Here is a 20,493-nt window from a genome sequence, read left to right as displayed (position 1 = left end):
TGGTGTATTTCGGATTTAGTGTGAGACTAATGTTGATAACACACTGATGTTGTAGTTGTTGCCAAGCAGCGCTTATCCTAAGTTCAGCACGGCCAGGAGAGCTGACCCCAACTGGCCAAAGGGATAGTCCATACCGTAGGACGTCGTGCCCAGTATATAAACTGGGGGGAGTTGGCCAGGAGGGGCCAATCGCTGCTCAGGGGCTGGCTGGGCATTGATCAGCAAGTGGTGAGCAATTGCATTGTGCATCACTGTTTTCCTTGCGTTTTCTTTCTCTCTCTTTTTGTTATCTTCCTTTTCATCCTCATCACCATCATCATTATTATTATTATTATTACTATTACTATTATATTTTATTTCAATAATTAAACTGTTCTTATCTTAACCCAGGAGTTTTACTTTTTTTCCAATTCTCCTCCCCATCCCACCAGGGACATAGGGAGGAGTGAGCGAGCGGCTGCGTTGTGCTCAGTTGCTGGCCGGGGTTAAACCACGACACTTGTGCAGGGCAGATTCTCAGATGTGGCCAGCACTGTCCTTCCCACCTGGGTAGCTTTGAGGAAACCAGCTGCAGCTCTTCCCTAAGTTCCTGAGGCCACTAGACTTGAGTGCAGACAAATGGTTGGACACAAAATATCATAGCGCAATGAGAGTTCAATTAATGGTGATTATGGCACATAAGAATCATTTGATCCATTTGGGGTAATGTTGAGCAGCTGCTCAGCGGAGCATAATGCAACCACACAACCACCTCAGTCAGGGCAGATGTTAAGTTAAAATGAGAAATCTTTGCAATCTAAATAAGAAGCACTTAGCATTTAGAACAAATTATCATGGTGTCATTTGGCCAGAATATCGGGTTAACAGCTTTTCTCACATGGAAATACTGTAGGGAAAAGAAAAACAGAGAAAGCACTAGCAGCTTCTACTTCCAGCGCTGGGGTTTTCTAGGGCTGCCCTCTGCAGCATAAACTAATGTGGATAGAAAGAGCTCATCTTTAGTTTCTCAACCACTAGTCAAGAGAAAAAAAAACAAACCTACATATCCAGCCAAGCACAGAGAAGTGCCTGCACTACCCACCTCCTGACACCATCTCTACGCACTCGGGTGCCTTTGCAATCTGCTCCTCATCCTCGTGCTGCCCAGCTGCAGCACGGGTCTGCGACTCTAGCGGAGCAACCAGAGTTCCCGGAGAACCGACACCTTATTGCTCCTGCCCTGCTCCCTGCTTACAACAAATACAGCCTCACGTGCTCAAAGTGATTTAAAAATTACCTCTCTTAGTTCTGCTTCAGTATTGAGGAATTCCGTGACCCCACTGATAAGCTTCGAATTCATAAATAATGCTTCTCCGTACCTGCAAGGGCAAAAAGAAGAGTTAGTGCAAGTACCAGGCCAGCTGAAAATGAGAAAGTAGTCTTCTGTAAGCAAGGGAGAAGACGTGGGACCGATTCTGTGGATCCAAGGGAATAGCACTGGAACTGGGCACTGGTATGCCACTGTTTTATGCTAAAAGCCTGGACTGAGACTTTCTTCTAGGCTGAGCTGTTTGTAGTTAACTTTCAGTCGGATGCTATGAAACAGAATGGGCTCAACTGCAGCCGCAGATGAGAGCTCCAGAGGAGGAGAGGACCAAACTACAACACCACCTCACGCTTAACGAAACAGCTTTCCATGTAATGGCACCAAGCAGCTCAATATACAGGCGCCAAAGCAGGAGTGGAGCAACGACTATGGAGAAGTATTCTGAGGAACCCTTCTAGCTGTACCATTAAAACAGACTTTTTGAAGTGCTGCAGCCTTCTCTGCATTTTGTATTCATCCACCTCATCTACATTACAAATTGCCTCTCGATAAGTGAACTGAATCAAATTTTCTTGTTCCAGTACCTGATAATTAAAATAAATAATACTGATGGAGAATAATACTGCTAAAATAATCCCCTGGGCCAGGATGTAGCATCTTCAAAGAACCAACCTGGAATGAAAAATTCAACGCTTGGGCAAGGAATATTTAAAGGGTAGAATATTCAGCAGCAATCAGCGATGGCCTTCTGCAGGTACTTGCTTTGAAACTGGCTCTTCAGTTCCTGCTGATCCACTTGTTTTTCCACAAGTTTTTCTCAATCCCCCAAATGAAGCATCTACATCACTTTTAAGATTGATCAGACTACTCGTGAAGTTTTGCATTTCGCGTTGGAATAGTTTGTGGGTTTTGTTTTTTCCAAAGTCTCTAGCATGAAGAACAATTCCACTGGAACACGAAAGCAAGTCTTTTGTTCAAGTTAGATGTCATTCAGCATAGCAAAAGGCACTTGACAAATAGCTATCCTTATCTTTATCTGCACATACACCCAAAGCAGTATCTAGCTAATCTGAACATGACTGTTTTTAAGATAGGGAATCCAGCTCTCCTGTCAGACATGTGTAAGTAATACCAATAGACTTCACTGCAATTAAGTTTATCTGGGGGAACAATTCAGTTCATACCCCGCTTTTAGAAACTGATTTAGAGGAGGAATTCAAAATTCAAAGTGAAGTGAACTAGCACAGTCACAGCTTTCTGTTCTGCTTCTATTAATCCTAAATTAATTACCCTTAAATGCTTAGGTACTGTTAAGCCACAGTCCTTTCAAAAGGGAGAAAGAAAGAGAAAAGGAGAGGGATAGCCCCGGGGAGAAGGAAGAGAACTGGGGTTTCTTTGAGAAGACTCTGTTTTGGGGAAGGTGTACATCGTGTTGCTTGCTACCTTGAGCTTGTGTGAGGGGTAACACAGTTATAGGTATCAAAAATCCTACTCCCTGACCACTAATAACTGAATTATTCATGGATATTTCAGCAAGTACATCTCTTTTTCCAAAACTTCAGTCACACTGACATATATAGACATCCAGCGGAAAACGCCTCCTATGGGAAGTATGGATTTCATGGTCCTTTAAGCACGTTTAGGCTTTCTAACAAAGCCCTTTATTATTACAGTCTCAGCTTAGCCTCATAATTGACTGCTTGGAAAATTGGAAGCTTCTCTTGATGGGGTCTTTTGACAAGGTTACCAATCCACTTTAGAGAAGCGACCTCATAAAAACAGCTGCAGGGATTTTATTTTTCTCGCAGTCTGTACTGTGGCCACAGTGCAAACAAGAAGTAGCAGAACTCCTTCCACTGAAAATGATACCTTCACGAATACTTGTCCTGATTACTGCCCATTGCACATACTTGGTCAAACGTCAGCCACTAACAGTGATTTCTAAATGGGCTCTGCCAGCAAAAACTCTAGAAAAGCCACCTCCCAAAATTGCATTTTGCAGGTGTGAAACATATGAATAAATAGAAAAAGTGTTCGGTCTTCCCACCCTTCACAGGAAAGACAACAGCACTGCAGAACCGGGACCTTATGTGCCTGAGCTCCCTGGACACAGCCTGGAGTCACGGGCTTTCCGCCTGCGCCTATATTTCTGGGGACGCGAAATAAATTCCAGTGCCTCACACTTGTACGGGCTTCGCGCTTGTGCGGACTCAACGCGAGAGGCATCACAGTCCATTGGCTTTGGAGAGATGAAAACGGCTTCCCAAATATTGTCAAATTCCCAAATGCTGACAAATGATTCGGCACTTGAGAATGAAGGAATTCTTACAGGCAGCTGTTGGATTAAATTTTCGCACGCAGACACGCACGTGCACACACGATGAAAATGGTTTAGGAGCCAAGGTAGTTAGTGCATGCTCAGGTAACAGGAATTCAAGCATAGTGTTTTCAACTCTCTTTTTCAGAACCTTAGCACTATTAGTCCCATGGATTTCTTATGAAATACTTGTTAGGCACCTCAGTTTCAAAGTCACCTTTGTAAATGGGGTATGAGTGATTTTGAAGACTTTATACATTATCGGTATCTTCTGGACAATGTGAATACAAGCGTACTGTAAAAATATAAAGGGATAAGAATAATTTGTTGTCATTCTAACTCTTTGACATGCTGTGTTTTAAAGTTAGAGGAAATAGCATTACAGTATAATTTAATCACCCTCAGCTATTTCATATTACTATCTCAAACATCAACACCTTTTATAATAAATTCAATGGAAAATACCGTTGAGATATCTCCTCATTAAATTAATGTTTCATAGCAAGTATTTTAATTTTAAAAAAATTAAATAATAAATTGTAATTGTAGAAAAAAGATGCCTTGGGACAGAGTATACTCAAACTATAAATCCGCAACAGAGCTTGTATTTTAAAAATATACTAGTGTAGCAAGCTTAAATCAGAAGCCTAATTTTGCATTCTATCATGTCACTGTTTCACTGAACATTAAGGGGCAAGGTGTTAGATTAATTCCACCCTCTCAACATCTCTCTTAAAAGGTTTTAATCTATAATTACAAAACAAAGTTATTTTCAATACTCATCACACGTGTACAGCTTGCATGAACTATTTCATTCCACTGCATTCAATATTTTGGCGATTGATAGAAACTCAACTGGATGTCTCTTTCAGAAAAATGCAACTGCTACAATCCTTTTGGTGACTCAGACTTGTGTTTGGAGATCAAACTGAATGTAGATAACATTAAGGCTGTGTTGGGCAAAGTGACAGATGCTGTTATTTTCTCATTTAAAAAAAGACAATAACAGGTTTTTTTATGAGGCCTCACGGATCGTTACAAACTCAGATAACACAGTGATGCATTCCAAGCAAGTGAGAGAAATAAAATTCAAATTTCAGGTGAAGTCAAGCTACTTAATATTAGAACACACAGAAAATTTGGCATGTGGCATAGTTTTCTAAATCTTGTCCATTCGTCTACACTGCTTAACCTCGTCCATGTCTAAAATCACAGCTGTTTGCTAGGTTGTCAGGTGAACGTACTTGCTAAGGTAGGACACAACTTCTGCACATGTGTTTGTAGCAATGCAGATTTTGACGGATTTATGCCTAAACTCTGTATAAATCCCTGGAGGAACCTGAAAAATTATTTGCGATCCAGAGCATAGCTAACAGCACTGGCTTGCATAATAGTAATGGGTCTGCATTTATTTTCTGTGTAAAAGTCCAGTTCCTGGAATAATCATACCAGAAGCAGAGGATTCTTAAATTTTAAACTCTTCAGCACTCTTAAAGATTTTGGAAATTACTTTCAAAAAGCATGTTCCTGTAATATAAACTTCCAAAACCAATTCCAGCTCAAACCTATTTTCCCAGCTGAACTTCTAAAATCCCACTATACTATAAAGTATTATCCAAAAAACCATGAAAAACTTATTGAATCTTTAAGAAAGCTGCACAGTCTCTGAGTTTCCTTGACTTTTCTTTTGATGCTGTGGAACCTATAGCAAGTTTGTACCTGTATTCATCAGGCACTAGTATTTAGTTGCTTAAATACAGCATCGTAAATACACTATGTCAAATATTCTGTGGTACACTAGATGGCTCCTCACAAGTCCAGAATGGAACAGAACTCCAATACTTTTTCTGCCAACACCATGGGATTGGCCTGGAGTGGGTGTCTGAAGTTCTTGGACACCTGTCTTGAGGAACTTGAACCTCATCCGAGTTGTGGTCCCTTCTAATGTGTCCGTGTCAGATGAGCTGCTGTGAAATCTTTCAGACCCTCAGGCTGTCCCTAAAGAACTAAAGGAATTTCTCATTCATTGAATTAATATCAAAATATTCATTAAAAAGGATTTTAAAATGTTGATGGGGCTTCTGAGTAGGAGCATGTAGCACTTGTTCAAAGAGAAAGAGAAGTAGGTATAAGGAACAGGCCTGTCTCCTTCCTGTTCATCTATTTTTAATTCAGAATGTTGCTCCTCTATTACTTGAAACTCACCTGAAACACAGAGTGGAGGGAAAGGGGATGACACTATATTAGCATCCTTTTGAAAATGGAAATGTTTCAAAAAGGGTTTGGTGGGTTTTTTTCCACAGCTGAAATAATGTTCTTGAAAAGAATTTTTTTTTCTGTCAGACTTAAAATCAGCAAAATTCCTTTGGGAAGTGCTGGTTTTTTATCTATGTAAAAGTAGAACTGCAGCACTTGACACATAGATAGACTTCATTATCATAAGTGCAGACACAATACAGTAATAGATACATATACAGATGATCACTAAGAGATGTTTCTATGCATGTGTGTGATAATCCATGAATAAATGCAGTTATGACTTGTATGTACGTATTTCATCTTTAGAGTCATCTCTATGGATTCAAAGAGAATGGACTAGATTCAGGACTTACACGAATACACACATATGCAATACTTACACAAATTACATCAAAAATAAGAAAATGAAAATAAATTCACATTTTTATCTTTACCTAGCATTTAATATTTTCCATTTTTCTCTGAAAAACTTCCAAGCAAGATCCCTTCCATGTGGATTTCGAGCTACGTGGATTATCACATCAATTGCATCCTGATCCAGGACAACTTCTGAGTTGAGAGACAAATTCAAAAGCCTAGTGGGAGAAACAAGGAAAAAAAAAAAATCCTATTTAGTTTCACCAACACATAGTCTAACAACAGCACATCAGAAAACTATCAGAAAAAAATTAATCACTGCCAAATGGTTTGTTTAAGTCTCTAAGTGAGTTCCATGGTTTATTTCTAAGATTGCAAAGACCAGACACATTAGGAATCAGAAAAATCTTGATGTAAAAGGTTTTCAGTAAAAGCTGCGTGGAACTTTACGTTTGTGCTTTCATGAAATCAGTAAGATCAGACTGGTCAATATATTTAAATGAAGGATATGCTAACAAAAAAATAATAGCAATTATTATAGGATTTCAAACATTTCCAATGAACATAGGAAAATTTGGAAATGAAGAGACATAATATGTGTCAATTTTCATATGCATTAATGCAAAAACATGACAGTTTAAATAGACAGTAAGCCAGTGCTTGAAAAGCAAAGTTTTTTCATTCAGAACAAAGCTCAAGTGATGATCTATAAATGTTGAAGTAATTATTGGTAATAGTCAGATACAGATATATAATATCTTTGTACCTATTGAGCAAGTTCCTGTCATCACTGCAAGTTAAGGCTTCTAATAATATTTTCTTCTCAGACACTGCTGTGGTAGAATGAAATTTCATCCAAATGAACTCCCATACATCTTCATCCATCAGTGAAACTCCTGTACAGTAGACAATGTCCCTCACGTTGAGCGGGATTCTACAAAAGAAATCAGAAATAGCATTGTGGTAAATAAGGAGCCTCCTGAGATTGGAAACAACAGAGGAACATCACTACATTTAGGAGACTCCAAAACGAATGCGCAACAGTAATCTTTTTTTGGAAAATTACATTTGCATCTCTTTACTGCCACCAAAATCTTCCAGGCCATCCTAATGGATTTTCTAATGGGTAACACATGCTTGCCATTCTTTTCATAATGCTGTCACATTGTCAGGAGACCATAAATTATGGTCATCCAGTTCATCAACACATAATGTGCCACATAACCTGCAGGACAGGTAACATAAGCTCTCCAAATTAGCATGGGATCTTATCACTCTGCTGCTGGGCTCTAAGCCAAATCTCCTCTTCTTGTCCTTAGTACTGAGGTTTTAAAACAGGAGCTGATCAGTCAGACACTCCTCCTTGCTGGTGCTATAAAGTGCTCCATCTTCATGTAGTAACATACAAGTAAGGAAGGATGTGCTGAGACAATGCTACTTAAAAATGGTGTTTTCAGGAGTGAAGAAAATCGGAAGATCTGTTCATTTTTTCAGCATATTAATACCAGTATAAAACCAGCTATGCCATAGGATGGTTGTGAACTGTGATTACTGCTCAAGTAAAATAAAGTCAGACCACAGTTAAATGAAAGCTTCTTGAAGCCAAATTCAGACCTAGTATAGGATATGCATATGTACCATTTTCGTCTAAATAGATCTCAGCTGGGCTTCCAATTTCCTACCCTGCTTATGCTTCCTATACAAGCACAGAAGCTGAAACATTTGTCAGCTAAAGCGTATTCCTGCAGATAAAGCTAGACGTTTCTCAGAGGATTATGTTTCTGATTTGCAGGAAAGAACGCCCTCTTTTTGTTGGTAAAAATGATACCAAAATGCAGTTCTCTAGTTACTAATAGCTGGGCTGAAACACCTCTGCAGCTTCATATGCATGACCTCTTTAGAGAACCTAGAGGAATATACAGCTGCTGTCAGCATCTGGGCAGCAAAACAGTAGGATACAGAATGAAATTACCTCTGTTAAATTTGGTATCAAATCTTATACAACACATAAAGAAAAGGTTACATCAATACTTTAGTTATAAGACTTTCACCAAAGTCTTATACCATAGACTGGGCTATCCCAGTCAAGAACAAATTGCTTCTTTTACTCCCACCTATTCATTCTCCAAAAAACCCTCTTTCTTCCACTGAAATTTCCTATTGTTCAGCTCTGCGATGAGTGTTTTTGTTAAAAAATGTCGGCTGATCTCTTTGGCCATGTCTGAGTCCCTGGAATATGAAACCAGTGGGGCTTTTCAGCACTTCAAAGTTTTGGTTCCTCTTCAGTACTTCAGAAGGAAGCAGGCAACAACTATGATGGTTGCTTGAGAAAAAGAATAAAAGGCATATGTAGCTAATTTAAGGCAAAACTGGGCAAAAAAAGTGCACTCCTACTGGCTGAAGAACTGTGGGGAATTAATGCCTACTGCTTTTTTGCTATGCTTTTTTTTGAGTAGCAAAAAAGTCCTGAGGTTGAGGCTCTCTTTGTGCTCTGGCGAGTGTAGTCATCAGCTCAGAGGGCGGATCTGCAGGTTTAGATGAAGCCACATGAATTTTGCTTCTGCTGAGCTGACAAGGCTCAGGATAGTGCTGCCGCTTGGAGATTTTTTAGCAGAGTCCCACGCTAACAGACCCACAACGGGCTGCCTTGACTAGTGCTGAGGTATTTTGCATTTGATGCAGAAAAACCCAGGCATTTATTCAGGAGTAAACTCTCCAAAGCAAAACCAAAAGGGTAAGCAAGAGAAATGTAATCCATATTAAAGTTGCTAGGAAATATGTGCGGCCCACACCAGCAATATTGCCTTCTAAAGCAAAATCAGAGAGGCAATGTCTCATCTCTGCCATGAGCTGCTTCATCTAGCCAGGGCAGATTGGTACTACAGTGCAGAACCTGGCATGGTTCGAGATCTTACTGTTTCTTCTCCTCCCACCACCAAATCGCTGTGTGAGAACATGCCCGTCCCCAGCTGTGCCAGGCAATCAGCGTTGCTATAGTTATGACCACATAGCTCAAACAACTCCTACGTGTCACCGACACATAGATGGGACCTCCAAAAAATGCAGGTTCCACAGATCCTCCCCCTTCATGCTTCCTATTACCTTCTTAGATCTTTTCCCTCAATGCTCAGATGACCTAAAAAGCTTGGCACTGAAAAAAGTTAGTAACTCTCCTCAGATTTACCCAGGGTCAGTAGGTTTTGACTTATGTACAGTCTGTGCAACCACTTCTGCGGCCCCTATAGAGCTGCTACACCAAGACCAAGGAGATCAGAAAATCCTTAAAGCTGACCAAATCCATTAAAAGAAATAATGTTTAAACATACATCGGCAGTAATGAAAAAAAGTTATCACTCACCAGCCTGAGTTTTGATTCTCAAAAACTGAGTTAACATTAGTAAAATGTGAGTTTGGTTGACATTTACAGAATTATCCATGTGTGCTAGGTGCTGAATTTCCATTTTACTGTAATGTAATTTGCCCTTCTTACTTGAAAGTCTATCATTAAGACCTCATTGCGATATTTCAAATATTAATGAATATCAACAATATTATTTTTCCCCCATTTAACCTTTCTTTCAAAAAGTGCATGCAAAGGAAACCGTATATAATTGAGTCTATTACAGAAAATTAAGACTACATATTTAAACACAAGAAATCAAGATATATTAAAATTAATGGAGCAGATGTTTAGGTCCTGCCTTTGTGTTGACTTATATTAACTCAGAACGAGTCTTAAAGTTTTCTAAATAACTGCAACTCTCTCAAAACTTCAGCTCAGCAATTACAGTAACATAAATATGCAGCCATATGCACATAGACTGCATAGAACATGAAAGCAATATTAATTATCACCGTGTCTTGATTTTCTGATACGCTAGGTTATTTGTCCTTAAAGCACAACTTCCTTACTAGCTTATGTCTTTCTTTGCTTTTAATTTGGGATTTAATACACTGACAGCAGCCATAAGAATGTATGCCAAACCAAAAGGACTAAGGGATGCTATCCTGACCGTGGGACCAAACAACCTGTTGCCCCAAATCTGTCTTACCATATGATATCTAAATATGAAGAACAACTGAGCCCAGTCAAGCCTTATTTCAGTGAAGGAAGGACTTTATATCTTGACACACAAACACTACATCATTTTTTAGAAGCACACGTAGTTCTATGTGAGCTTTGCCGGCAGAAATATTATCTTTGGTTTACTGCAAGAGATGCAACTCAGCCAAGAGATGCTCTAAAGAACTAGAAGGCGCCTGCAAAAAGTGGTTCTTTTTTGGTTGATTGGCCCATTAATCCAGGTAGGAACTGTGTGCTGGAAGGACTGTCACTCTGGTTTTGCCTAGTACAGTCAGCACAGAGGTGCCCAGAAGTGGATGTCTAACCCCAGAAAGGTCAGCATTCCTCACCCATGAGGTTTACGGTTTTGAAATTTACAGCAAAACATATCAATTCAATGGCCTTTCCCAGCTACTCCATCTTTTACGTTCTACGTGCCAACACTAGCGATTTTAGCAGCAGTGCAGTCAGTAACCGCAGGACCATTTGCACGCTCTGGGAAGGAAGGAGGACGTAAGACAAGCGATGGCACCGATCCCGTGCCCATAGCCTAGATCTCACTGTGTTTCTAGCCAAGAAAACTCTATTGCCACCAAATCGGGAATAGCATACTTGCAGCGCTGCAGCAGATCTACTCGGTGTCACCCAACCAATTGCTCCAGGGAAGGTTTTCGATCTCTGTCTATAAGCTAAGTCAATAGGACAAAAAAAATCAGCCCCTACAACGCAAGACATCAAACCAAATACTGATTTTAAAAGGCTTAGCTTCAGAAACTACAAAACTTATGGCTATGAAAAGCAACAAAGAACTGTGAGAGGCTTGTAATCAGGACTGTAGATCGGAGGGTTCTTGTGGAAACAAAAACTGTTTATGAAAATGCGAATATCTCCAAAGTTATTTCTCTTTAACTATTGCCTCAATAGAGAGCCCTCTAATTGAATTTTCTCCGTTTGTGGGGATTTTTGCTTTCTCTCTCCTCCAGTCATTATGGGCTTGTATTTCATTGTTCCCTACACATGTGAAATCTCTCCAGTCTACAGATTTTTTAATTTTATAGCTTCATGGAAAACGTTGTTCTAAAATTGCAGTTCCAAGGCACTAGATCAGCATGTGGAATGTTTGCCCCCCTGTATTAACTGAATCGAGTGGATAAAATTACCCATTGTTTCAGTACTGCTCAGGTAGTAACACTGCAGAATGTATCGCCTTGTTATACTAAACCTCATCTGGGCCTCCAAGGCTGCTCTCATTTTTAAAGAAGTAATATGATTGATGGATACTTCAGAAGAATAAAGATAAAGATTAACTTTTGAAAGCATCACTTTAAATGGCTTTTATTTGAATACTGATCCAATTTATTTAACTGTATTTTTCTTGCTTAAGAGATATGATGGTGAGAATGAAATATGTAGCTAGCAGAGCTCATGTTTAAAAATTAAACACTTTGGGAAAAAAGTTAAAAATTAAACAGTTAGAAAAAAATTAATTAAAATCGTGCTGTGCCTTTACAGGGATTTTTTTTCAAGAGTGAATAATAAAGCTCTACAATGAGCTAAGAATAATCTTCTAAGTTATAATTAATTGGTACATACTTGCTCCTATTTAAAGTATGTTCTAACTATTGGAGATACACTTATAAAATTGGACCATAATTATTTATCTTCTGGGCAAACTGTGTTCTAATTTTTTAAAATGTAATTGCACATGGTTTAGACAGTTCTTTGATTAAGTGACAAATTTCAATACCATTTAGGGTACTATTTGACAAAGAAAATTAATCAGAAACATTTTTCTTTATTTTTGCAACTATTTAACATTTAACTTAAGCCTATTTTTCTTGATGACTATATTTATAGTCTTGTTTAATAGGTTGCAAGGCTCAGATAAGAAACAACAATGAAGTATCCGTACTTTGCTGGCAGATCTGTAATACAGATTCTGTCACAAGGAACAGCACCGCACCAATTTTATTTTTCAAGACGGCAGTCCCAAAGCTTATACTCCCACAGAGGAGGGGAGGATCCTCTGCCATAGCACACGTCCAGTCCGAAGAGAAAGGGCAGAATTTCCCCTTGAAAATTAAGGCACAGAGGTGTGATGGGCTTGACGCTCAGGTGTCTGTCACGTGTTGAATTCAGGGGATATTAACCGAGGATGTGACTGCTCAGGGATATGGCAAAGCTACGCGCAGACTCAGTCCCAGTCCTGGGCTTCCGAGCTGCAGGTACGGCATGGGCAGAGAACCCAGCATCCCTCCAGGGATGGTACTGCTCTTGCTCCTTTCCCTTCCTACAGCAGATATCCCATAATCGAACATGCCACTAGCACACTCAAGCTCTTCAACCCTGATTTTAATGACCAAGTGGTGAGTTAAGCACTTCTTTGTGAAACTAATCTCTGAGTAGATATGCCCTGTTTTGTCCTTTCTGGACAGTTTTTGCAATAAAAAATGTGGTCCTTTCTGTTCGATTGTTTTGCAAAGTTGTGGAGAGATTGCTCCTGAATGAGAAAACTGGAGACTAATCTATCTCACTTCTAAGGATTGCAAATTAATTACTGCTAACCCGTAATCACTACATACAGGGTCATTTTTTTGTGATCACACGCAGAAATCAGAAGGTAAAAATGCTACCTGAACCAGCTGCCCCATAAAGCCCGGTTTTGTCTTTCACAAGACAAAATTCTCTCTCTTTTCAGACATACTCCCCAGATGGTCTTTCAGAGCACTAACTCCTTGATTAACTCATGCACTCAACAGTGTTTTCTTCCTCCTTAAACAGTTTTATTGACTTGAGTGCAAGATTCTACTCAAATGTTGAAACAACCTATTAATTAGTTAAATCACTTCAGAAACATTGGCTGACATTAGCTGGCAAAGCTCCAGTAACATTTCAAAATGCATGAATAGCTGTGCCTGAATTTTTTTCAGTAATTAAAACTTCTAGGGGTTGAGAACACAGAAGAAGGGATCCATTTTATTGTTTTACATTTATCAGACATTCATGTGTGAAAAAAATGAAAATAACTCTCATTTTTTTCATGTTTGCTGCTAATGATTTCCAAAAATAGCTGGTGGGCAGCAAACCCGTGAAAAAATATAGTGCCTCTTCCAAGCAACTAACAAAAATAATTAACCTGTTGGCCACATTCCCACAAATACTTATGTAGGTGGTTAGACTTAAGTACATTTATAAGTTTTTGCAAGACTGCAGCACTAGTGTGCTCATGTGAAACAAAGCAACAAAATTCTGTATCTCAAGTCATTAGAGAGAGAAATAAGGGAGGAGTAAAAGGAAAGAAAAAATGCTTTTTTTGGAAAAACATTTGATTTTCTATCACCTAAGCCAGACTTCATTGAAATGATCTCAATTAATGACTGGTAATTTGTTATTTACCACTCCCTCAGATCTATGGATAGCTTCATTTATAGACATGTTACAGTCTCCTGTACGCTCCTGCAGTGCAATTTGTTTTTCTGGTGGCATTTCCATTGAGTAGTTAAAGGTCCATCCAAGTAAGCACACTGCCACTTTAGGCAGAAAGATGGACATGAATCCATTGTTCCTTGCAGAGGAAATAGGAATTCTGCACAAACAAGCATGGAAATTTAGTACTCTCAAATTAGGCTTGTTGGTTACCACTGTCTTTGTTCAAATTACGTGATGGAAGTCATCTTACTTCATTACTCGCACCCTTCTTAAGGCTGCTAAAAAATTAACTAATGAATTCTTAAGACTGATGAAGAATTAATAGTCACAGCAATGTGACAAAAGGCTTTGAAATGGCAAACAGAAGTCACTGAAAAAAGCTCATGTCCACATTACTACCCTTAAAAAAATTAAACGAGGTAATTGAGTACTAGGATGCAATCATCCAAGATCCTGATTTCATTTTTTAGTAACCAAAAGCGGTTTATCTGTACTGCAAAATGACACACAGATGTGTTCTGACTTGAAACCCACATACTGAATAGGAAAATTCACAGCATATTCTCTTTTCAGAGATCTCTGGGCCCACCTCAGCACCCCAAGACTTCTTAGAACAACTTGGATGACTGGAGACCAGAACAGGTTCAAGATATCTGGCTCTGCATGCAGGATCACCCAGCAGTCCCTACTTCTCCTCATTCACAAAAAGACAGACAAGTGCAAACTTCAGTAACCCATGGGCTACACAGAATGGATGTTGACTTCAGTCTAATTCAGAGCAGCAGCCTGCACTCCACTGCAAACATCATCTATTCATCTGAGTATTGCTTTCCTTAAAAAAGAAACAGAAAAAAAAAGAAAACCGATGCCCCTTGTATCTCTTGTGTTAGACAGTGTAGAATGAACATACTCTCAGAATTGCAGAAAAAAAGAAAAAGAATTAGAAAGAAGCTAAGTATTGAACATTAGCTCTACTTATCAAATAGCATAGTGATCTTAGCTCTGTTGATCAAAGATTAGAAGATTTTTATCAACCATAAGGTCGCCATAACCGGGGCAAGGACAAGAGACACCAAATTTGCAGACATCAGTATGCAACCCTCACTTCACACACGTTTGATGTGGTAGAATATTGGATTTTCCCTTGGTTTTTATTTTAATTGATGATATCTGCAAGGCAGTATTCCAAGTAAACAAAACTGATCAGAGTGCTTGTGATAGAAGAATAACAGTAAAAATAGTAAAAAGTGCATTAAATCGAAAATCACCCCAAAGTGATATGAAGCCCAGATCAATCAACTGCATTTACTTTAAGTTTTCTAGGGGTACTGAGGCAATTAATTAAGGTACTTTGTTTCTATTTAAAAGACAGCAACCAATAAATAGCAATGGTTACCTTTCTAAAGAAGAAAAGCAAACTGAAGTGGCCATAACTAGCCAGGGGTCTTCCAAGGGGTGCAGTAACATCTTAGAGAAACATCACCACGTAATTACATCTGATGCAATAATACCATCTCCCACTGCTCACTGCTGCGTATTAGCAAAAGAATAGCATCACCACAGCTCTACTAACAGAACCAGAACACGAGCACTCCTGTTTCTGCTGAAGGCAAAGTCAGCTGTCTCAGTTCAAAGCAGCTCTCTCCTCACATACTCGCATGTTTGCGCTATCCTGTCTAACTTTGCCCCAAGCAAGCATCCATCCACAGTCCACTTTGCCAGCAGAAATGTGTACGTGGCAACCTGTAGCTGATGGATGGCAACGGGAGCCGGAAGAAAATCACATCTGCACCCACGGAGAGGTTTGCAAAAACATGCTTGTGCCTATGGAAAAGTTATGCGTTGAGCCATCATGGTGTGTACTCGCATATTACTCATTGTTAAGATACCTCCTGTCGGGAGTTTACAGATTACAGCTCTCCACACATTCTTTCCTGAACCTCAGAAATACACGTTCACTCAGTCTATCCAAGGCAGAAAGTCTGAAAATGCTAATCCTCTTAGAAATATGTTTTTCTTTCAGACCAGATATGCAGTGAAGGTGGAACTGCAGCGCCAAACGAGCGGCTGCGTCGTGCTTAGCTGCTGGCTGGGGTTAAACCACGACAGAAGGTCAAAGGGGTTAACAAGGCTGATTCTCCAGCTCAGGCAGGCATTGTATGGTAATTTTGTTAATTTTTTAGGCTGAACCACAATGCTGTTATACCTAAGGAGTGTGAATAATGTATTTCTTCACACATGAAAGAGCTTCACAGGGATGAGCTCGGTTAAATGAAGGTAGAAGCAAACGTCTTAATTTTCAGCCAACAGTAGTGCAGCATTCTTGTGTTGACTGAATCCCAGTAACCTTACATTCTCAAACTATGAGGGAAATTTCAATGTGCTTATATGTTTTCTACTAGGTTTGTGTTCTTCTGAACATAAACACGGAAGTTTCAAGGGTTTCCATTGCTCCAATATAGGAGTAGCATATATCCCAACTTAACTGAGTGAAAATGTTTGCCTTCCTATCAACTATCACGTCAGAAGTCAATGCAGACATTCAAGGAAAATGTGCTGGAGCCATCAGCCATTTAAAAAGAGCAAAATTACTTAAATTTATTGATTGAGAAGACTGTAAGACATACCTTGAAGTCTCATCTCAGATTTTCAGCTGAAAGAAATAACCACTTCTTTTGTAACAACTGCAAGGATTAAAATATGATATCAATTCCTAGACCAGGACAACCAGATGTCTCCTTATTCCCTCTTCTACATGTAAAGTTACGTGTTTGGTTTGCTCCTCGTAGAGCCAGCTTCTTTTTTAGAGTCATGTTCCATGTTTTAGCATCACAAAAAAGATGCAAAAGTGGTAGTGAACAATACCACCTGAAGCCCTTTGCACACCAGGTACTCCTGGTACTTCAGGTACTCAAGCCTCCCTCCCTCAGATGAACGCTCTCATCTTTAGGCTGGAGAGCTGTGTTATTTCTCTTGCTAACAAAGTAAATCCCAGTGGCTGAGCTTCAACTAGAGGAGGAAAGTGTCTTGCTTAAAGTGTCTTAATACTGTCCCAAACACCTCACAGATAGGAGATGAGGGGGGTGGTCTGCACGCGGCAGAGGTAGGGCTGAGGTACTCAACAGAAGCTCTGCCGCAATCTCAGCCCCCCTGTTTAAAAGGGGGTTGAGGAGCAACTTCTCTGCCAGCTGTGTTTGAAAAGAAAAGGAGCAGACCTTCTCCTGCTTTAGCAACATTTTCGAAAGGCATCTTTTGCAAGGACCCCTAACTCTATGATTGCCATTTACATATTTGTTTGATATAGGTATCTTTCTACCTGCAGTGCTGGACCCTCAGAGGGCCCACTCTCTCTTTGCAGTCTGATGTTAAGAGGCTCTTCACTTAGCACAGTGGCTGCCACCAGCTCCATTTAGAGGTTCCCAAATCCCCTTGTAGGAAACATAACTCCAAGCGTCTGATTCTGCCCTGTGAGCCAGGCATCTAAAAAAGAAGCACTGCCACACCTAAGTCACTTTAGAAATTCAAGCCTTCAAGCCTCTCAGCTGACTTCCACTTTCATACATGGAAGCTAATGTTGCAGCTCACATGTATGGGGTTTTCTTTTTACTAATTCTGTAAGAAAATCTGCAGTGCTACATTTGGAAATCTAATGGCTTTTTTTCAAATGGTGCTGGAAACACAAAGAGGACCTCTGGCTTTGTGCTATGAATGACCGTTATTTTACTTGGTGAACAGTGGCAAATTATTTGCACAGTAAAGAACATGTAATTACAAAGTACAAGCAGTAACTGATTATTATGATTATTTTAATCCCCTACAGTGAAGACTAGATGGTAATTAATTTCTGGACGTACCAGACTAAATATAATTACTAAAAATCACAGCAACTGTAGGCATGTGCTGGTAAAACAGAGTTAGATGTTACTGTATTTGTTTATTACCCAACACCTTATCCATCATTAAACGCTACAAGTAAAACAGAGAAAACATTTCAAAAGAACTTCTAAAAAGCCGTAGGTTAAAACCACGGCTAAAACGTTACGAATTTTAGCATTTCTACAGTATAATCAATTGCACATTCTCTGTTATGCTTATTTGAACTTTAACTGCAGTAACTGCCAGGGAATCAAAAAGTTCCTTTGTATCATTTACTGCCTGTGCATTTATATGGTATTTAATACCACATATTAATTTAATACTACCCTAATTTTGTATTGATTAGAATCTTGAGACATAAGCCTAATTCCATAGTCTCATTTTGGGGCCTACTGCTTTGACGAATTTGTGTTCGTCCCAACAAGTGCTGCTTGTGAAGTAGCTCATTGTACGAAACATCTTGTCTTCCAGAGTAAGGTTTTGGGGAGAGGATGGGTGGAAAGGTTGCAAATTAGCCTTATTGTTACTGTCATAATCAAACTCAAATTATACTTGCGTATAAAAATATCTTTGAGCTCTCTGGAACTCTATCTTTGTGCTCTGGCTATGCAAACCCACCAAGACCAGGCTTTCTGCAACGCATTGGTCAATGTCTTTGTTCTGTTTCAGAAGAGGCAAGAGCATCTACAAGAACTTTTAGGTTCTTGTAGATGAGTACATGGGCTAGAAAACTGTAGTCTTCAGCAGACAAAACTGTACTCATTGCTGATAAGGAGTGTAACAGGCAAGGATACACAAAGTTTCTGTACCTGTCACCAGCTTTCCTCACCAGGAGTTGCCAGAGAAGACTGGAGAAAGAGGAGCAGCATGAGTTTTCCTTTCTTTGTGAGGAAACAAGCTCTGAGGGATTCCTACAGATTCTGAGGTGGCTGTTTGCAGCAAATTCACAAACAGCTGTTAAGGGCATCAAACTGAGCAAAACACTTAACTGATGAGAAAAAATACAAAATGGCACCTGGTGGATGTGGTCTCTGCATGCATCTTGTACTTATGCGCTTGCCCTTTGCACTTGAGCTAGCTATTGTCTCTGAAGTGCTAAAAGAGGCAGAAGCATAACTCAGACACCATGTTAATTACATTCTGATTGTAGAATCATCATCATTTCTTGGTGGAAAAGCAGGGAAAACAGCCCCTGCTTTATTTTCAGATTTCAGTCCGAGTTGGTTTAAACTGAGCAAAGATGATACGGGGTACCTCTGAAGCCGCAGGGATCTAAACATTCCTGAGAGAGCACTGACAGAGCCCTACAAATGTTGTTACTGTGATACACAAGCTGATTTTACGTCTACCGAGCTGCTAGTACAAGTAGCCTTTGCAATGTCATTTCAATATAAGTAGATAGGAAATGAGTCTGCTCCTATGTTAGTTACATTCAGTATGCGAGACTGCTCTGTGAATAGAAACTGGCAAATTCGGGGAGCGGGGGGCAGGAATTGAACAAATCCAGTTATCTTAAGAAATAAATAAAAACACATCTCTGTCTTCTTTGCAAGTTGTACCCCTATGTATCAGCTGACTGTCAATCTGTATTCTGTAATTACATTATTTGTTGCAGCTGTTTTTCAAAACTGTGCATTTCCTTTGGAGAAATGCACTGCTTTAACTTAGTAGCTATTCTCTTCCTCTGCCCTGCTGTGATGCTTTTATCATAATACTTGTCATACGCTGGCAACCACAGTCTTGTGCTCCCAAGAATGGCCCCATAGAAAGGCTAAGATGAATCTTCAGATGACTCCTTAAATTTATTCCTTTCCTCTTGCGCTATTGTTAGTAAAGCAATAAGCTTTTTTTTTTGCTTTTTTTTTTTCCCCTGATGCTTCCTTCTTCAATCCTGTTGGAAAGGATGAAGACACAGGGTAGGAGAAAGCTTTGCAGGGTGACAGCTTTTTAACACTGAATAATCTACTGCTGTGCATGCTAATAGATGGTGCTAGGTTTGATTAACTAATTTTGCAAATGAATATCTAAGTAAATTACTTTTGCAGATTGTTTCCATTGATTCTTTCTCTTTAATCTCCTTTTTGAATAGTTTCATACTGATTGTTGCTGATGATGATAAGAATTCATATAAAACCCTGGGGTATATATTTCATAGTAAATATATCTGGTATCATTTTACACAAGAAAACCCTCCCTCTCACACACACACCTTATTTAAAGGTACATAGTCATAGTTTCAAGATAATTTTTCTTCCAGAGTTCCAAAGTCATACAGGAATGCAATTTCTGTTCATGCTCAGTTCATGGCTGGTTTTAAAAGACACTCAGGTACTTATGTAGATAGGTATGCCTGTAGAGGGCTTTCAAAGATTACAAAGACAGACAGACATATTTTAATTGCAAACAAACACCTGATTGGCCCAAGGTGTCTTGAAAAATCCTACATGCCTATATGTCTATAGAGGTCTGATCCTTTTGCAGAACTAATACAAGATTGGGACTAAAAAAGACTTCTTCTCTTCTAATTTGTTACTTGAAAGTAAAATATTTTCCTTTAAACCAAAATATCATGTGATGTACTTATGCAATTACTTCTACACCCACATGCCACATAATCAGAAAATCCATCATTCTTTCTCAAGAAGTTGTGGTCTTAACCTATAGTCTGTACTTATCTCTTCGTCCATAGATCACTACATACTTAAATTAGTTTCAGTAATTTAACACTTCTTAGATGCTGGCCTTTAAAAGATAAACTTCATACACCATCCACGGCCCATGTTCCCTTGCCTCAGCTGAATAAACCTATGCCTGGACAGCCTAACTTACATACTTGCTGTCAAATCACTACAGTGCTGCTAATGCTCAACGCATCAGCTATCATAT

At 39.3% G+C, this 20,493-nt stretch overlaps 1 protein-coding gene across 1 annotated transcript in view; it reads right to left on the bottom strand.

Annotated features, from left to right (window-relative positions):
- Positions 1-20,493, bottom strand: part of TRHDE (thyrotropin releasing hormone degrading enzyme) — a 222,066-nt gene that overhangs the window by 8,848 nt on the left and 192,725 nt on the right. The window contains exons 16-18 of the mRNA XM_049792005.1: positions 7,006-7,173; positions 6,317-6,457; positions 1,277-1,358 (exon numbers count right to left, since the gene is read on the bottom strand). Coding sequence (XP_049647962.1) covers positions 1,277-1,358; positions 6,317-6,457; positions 7,006-7,173 — 391 coding nt within the window. The remainder of the gene's footprint in view (positions 1-1,276; positions 1,359-6,316; positions 6,458-7,005; positions 7,174-20,493) is intronic.

Source organism: Accipiter gentilis, chromosome 34 (assembly GCF_929443795.1).
Source record: "Accipiter gentilis chromosome 34, bAccGen1.1, whole genome shotgun sequence".
NCBI lineage: Eukaryota > Metazoa > Chordata > Aves > Accipitriformes > Accipitridae > Astur > Astur gentilis.
Note: the sequence above shows the minus strand (reverse complement) of the source record. Positions and strands in the feature narration are given on the sequence as shown.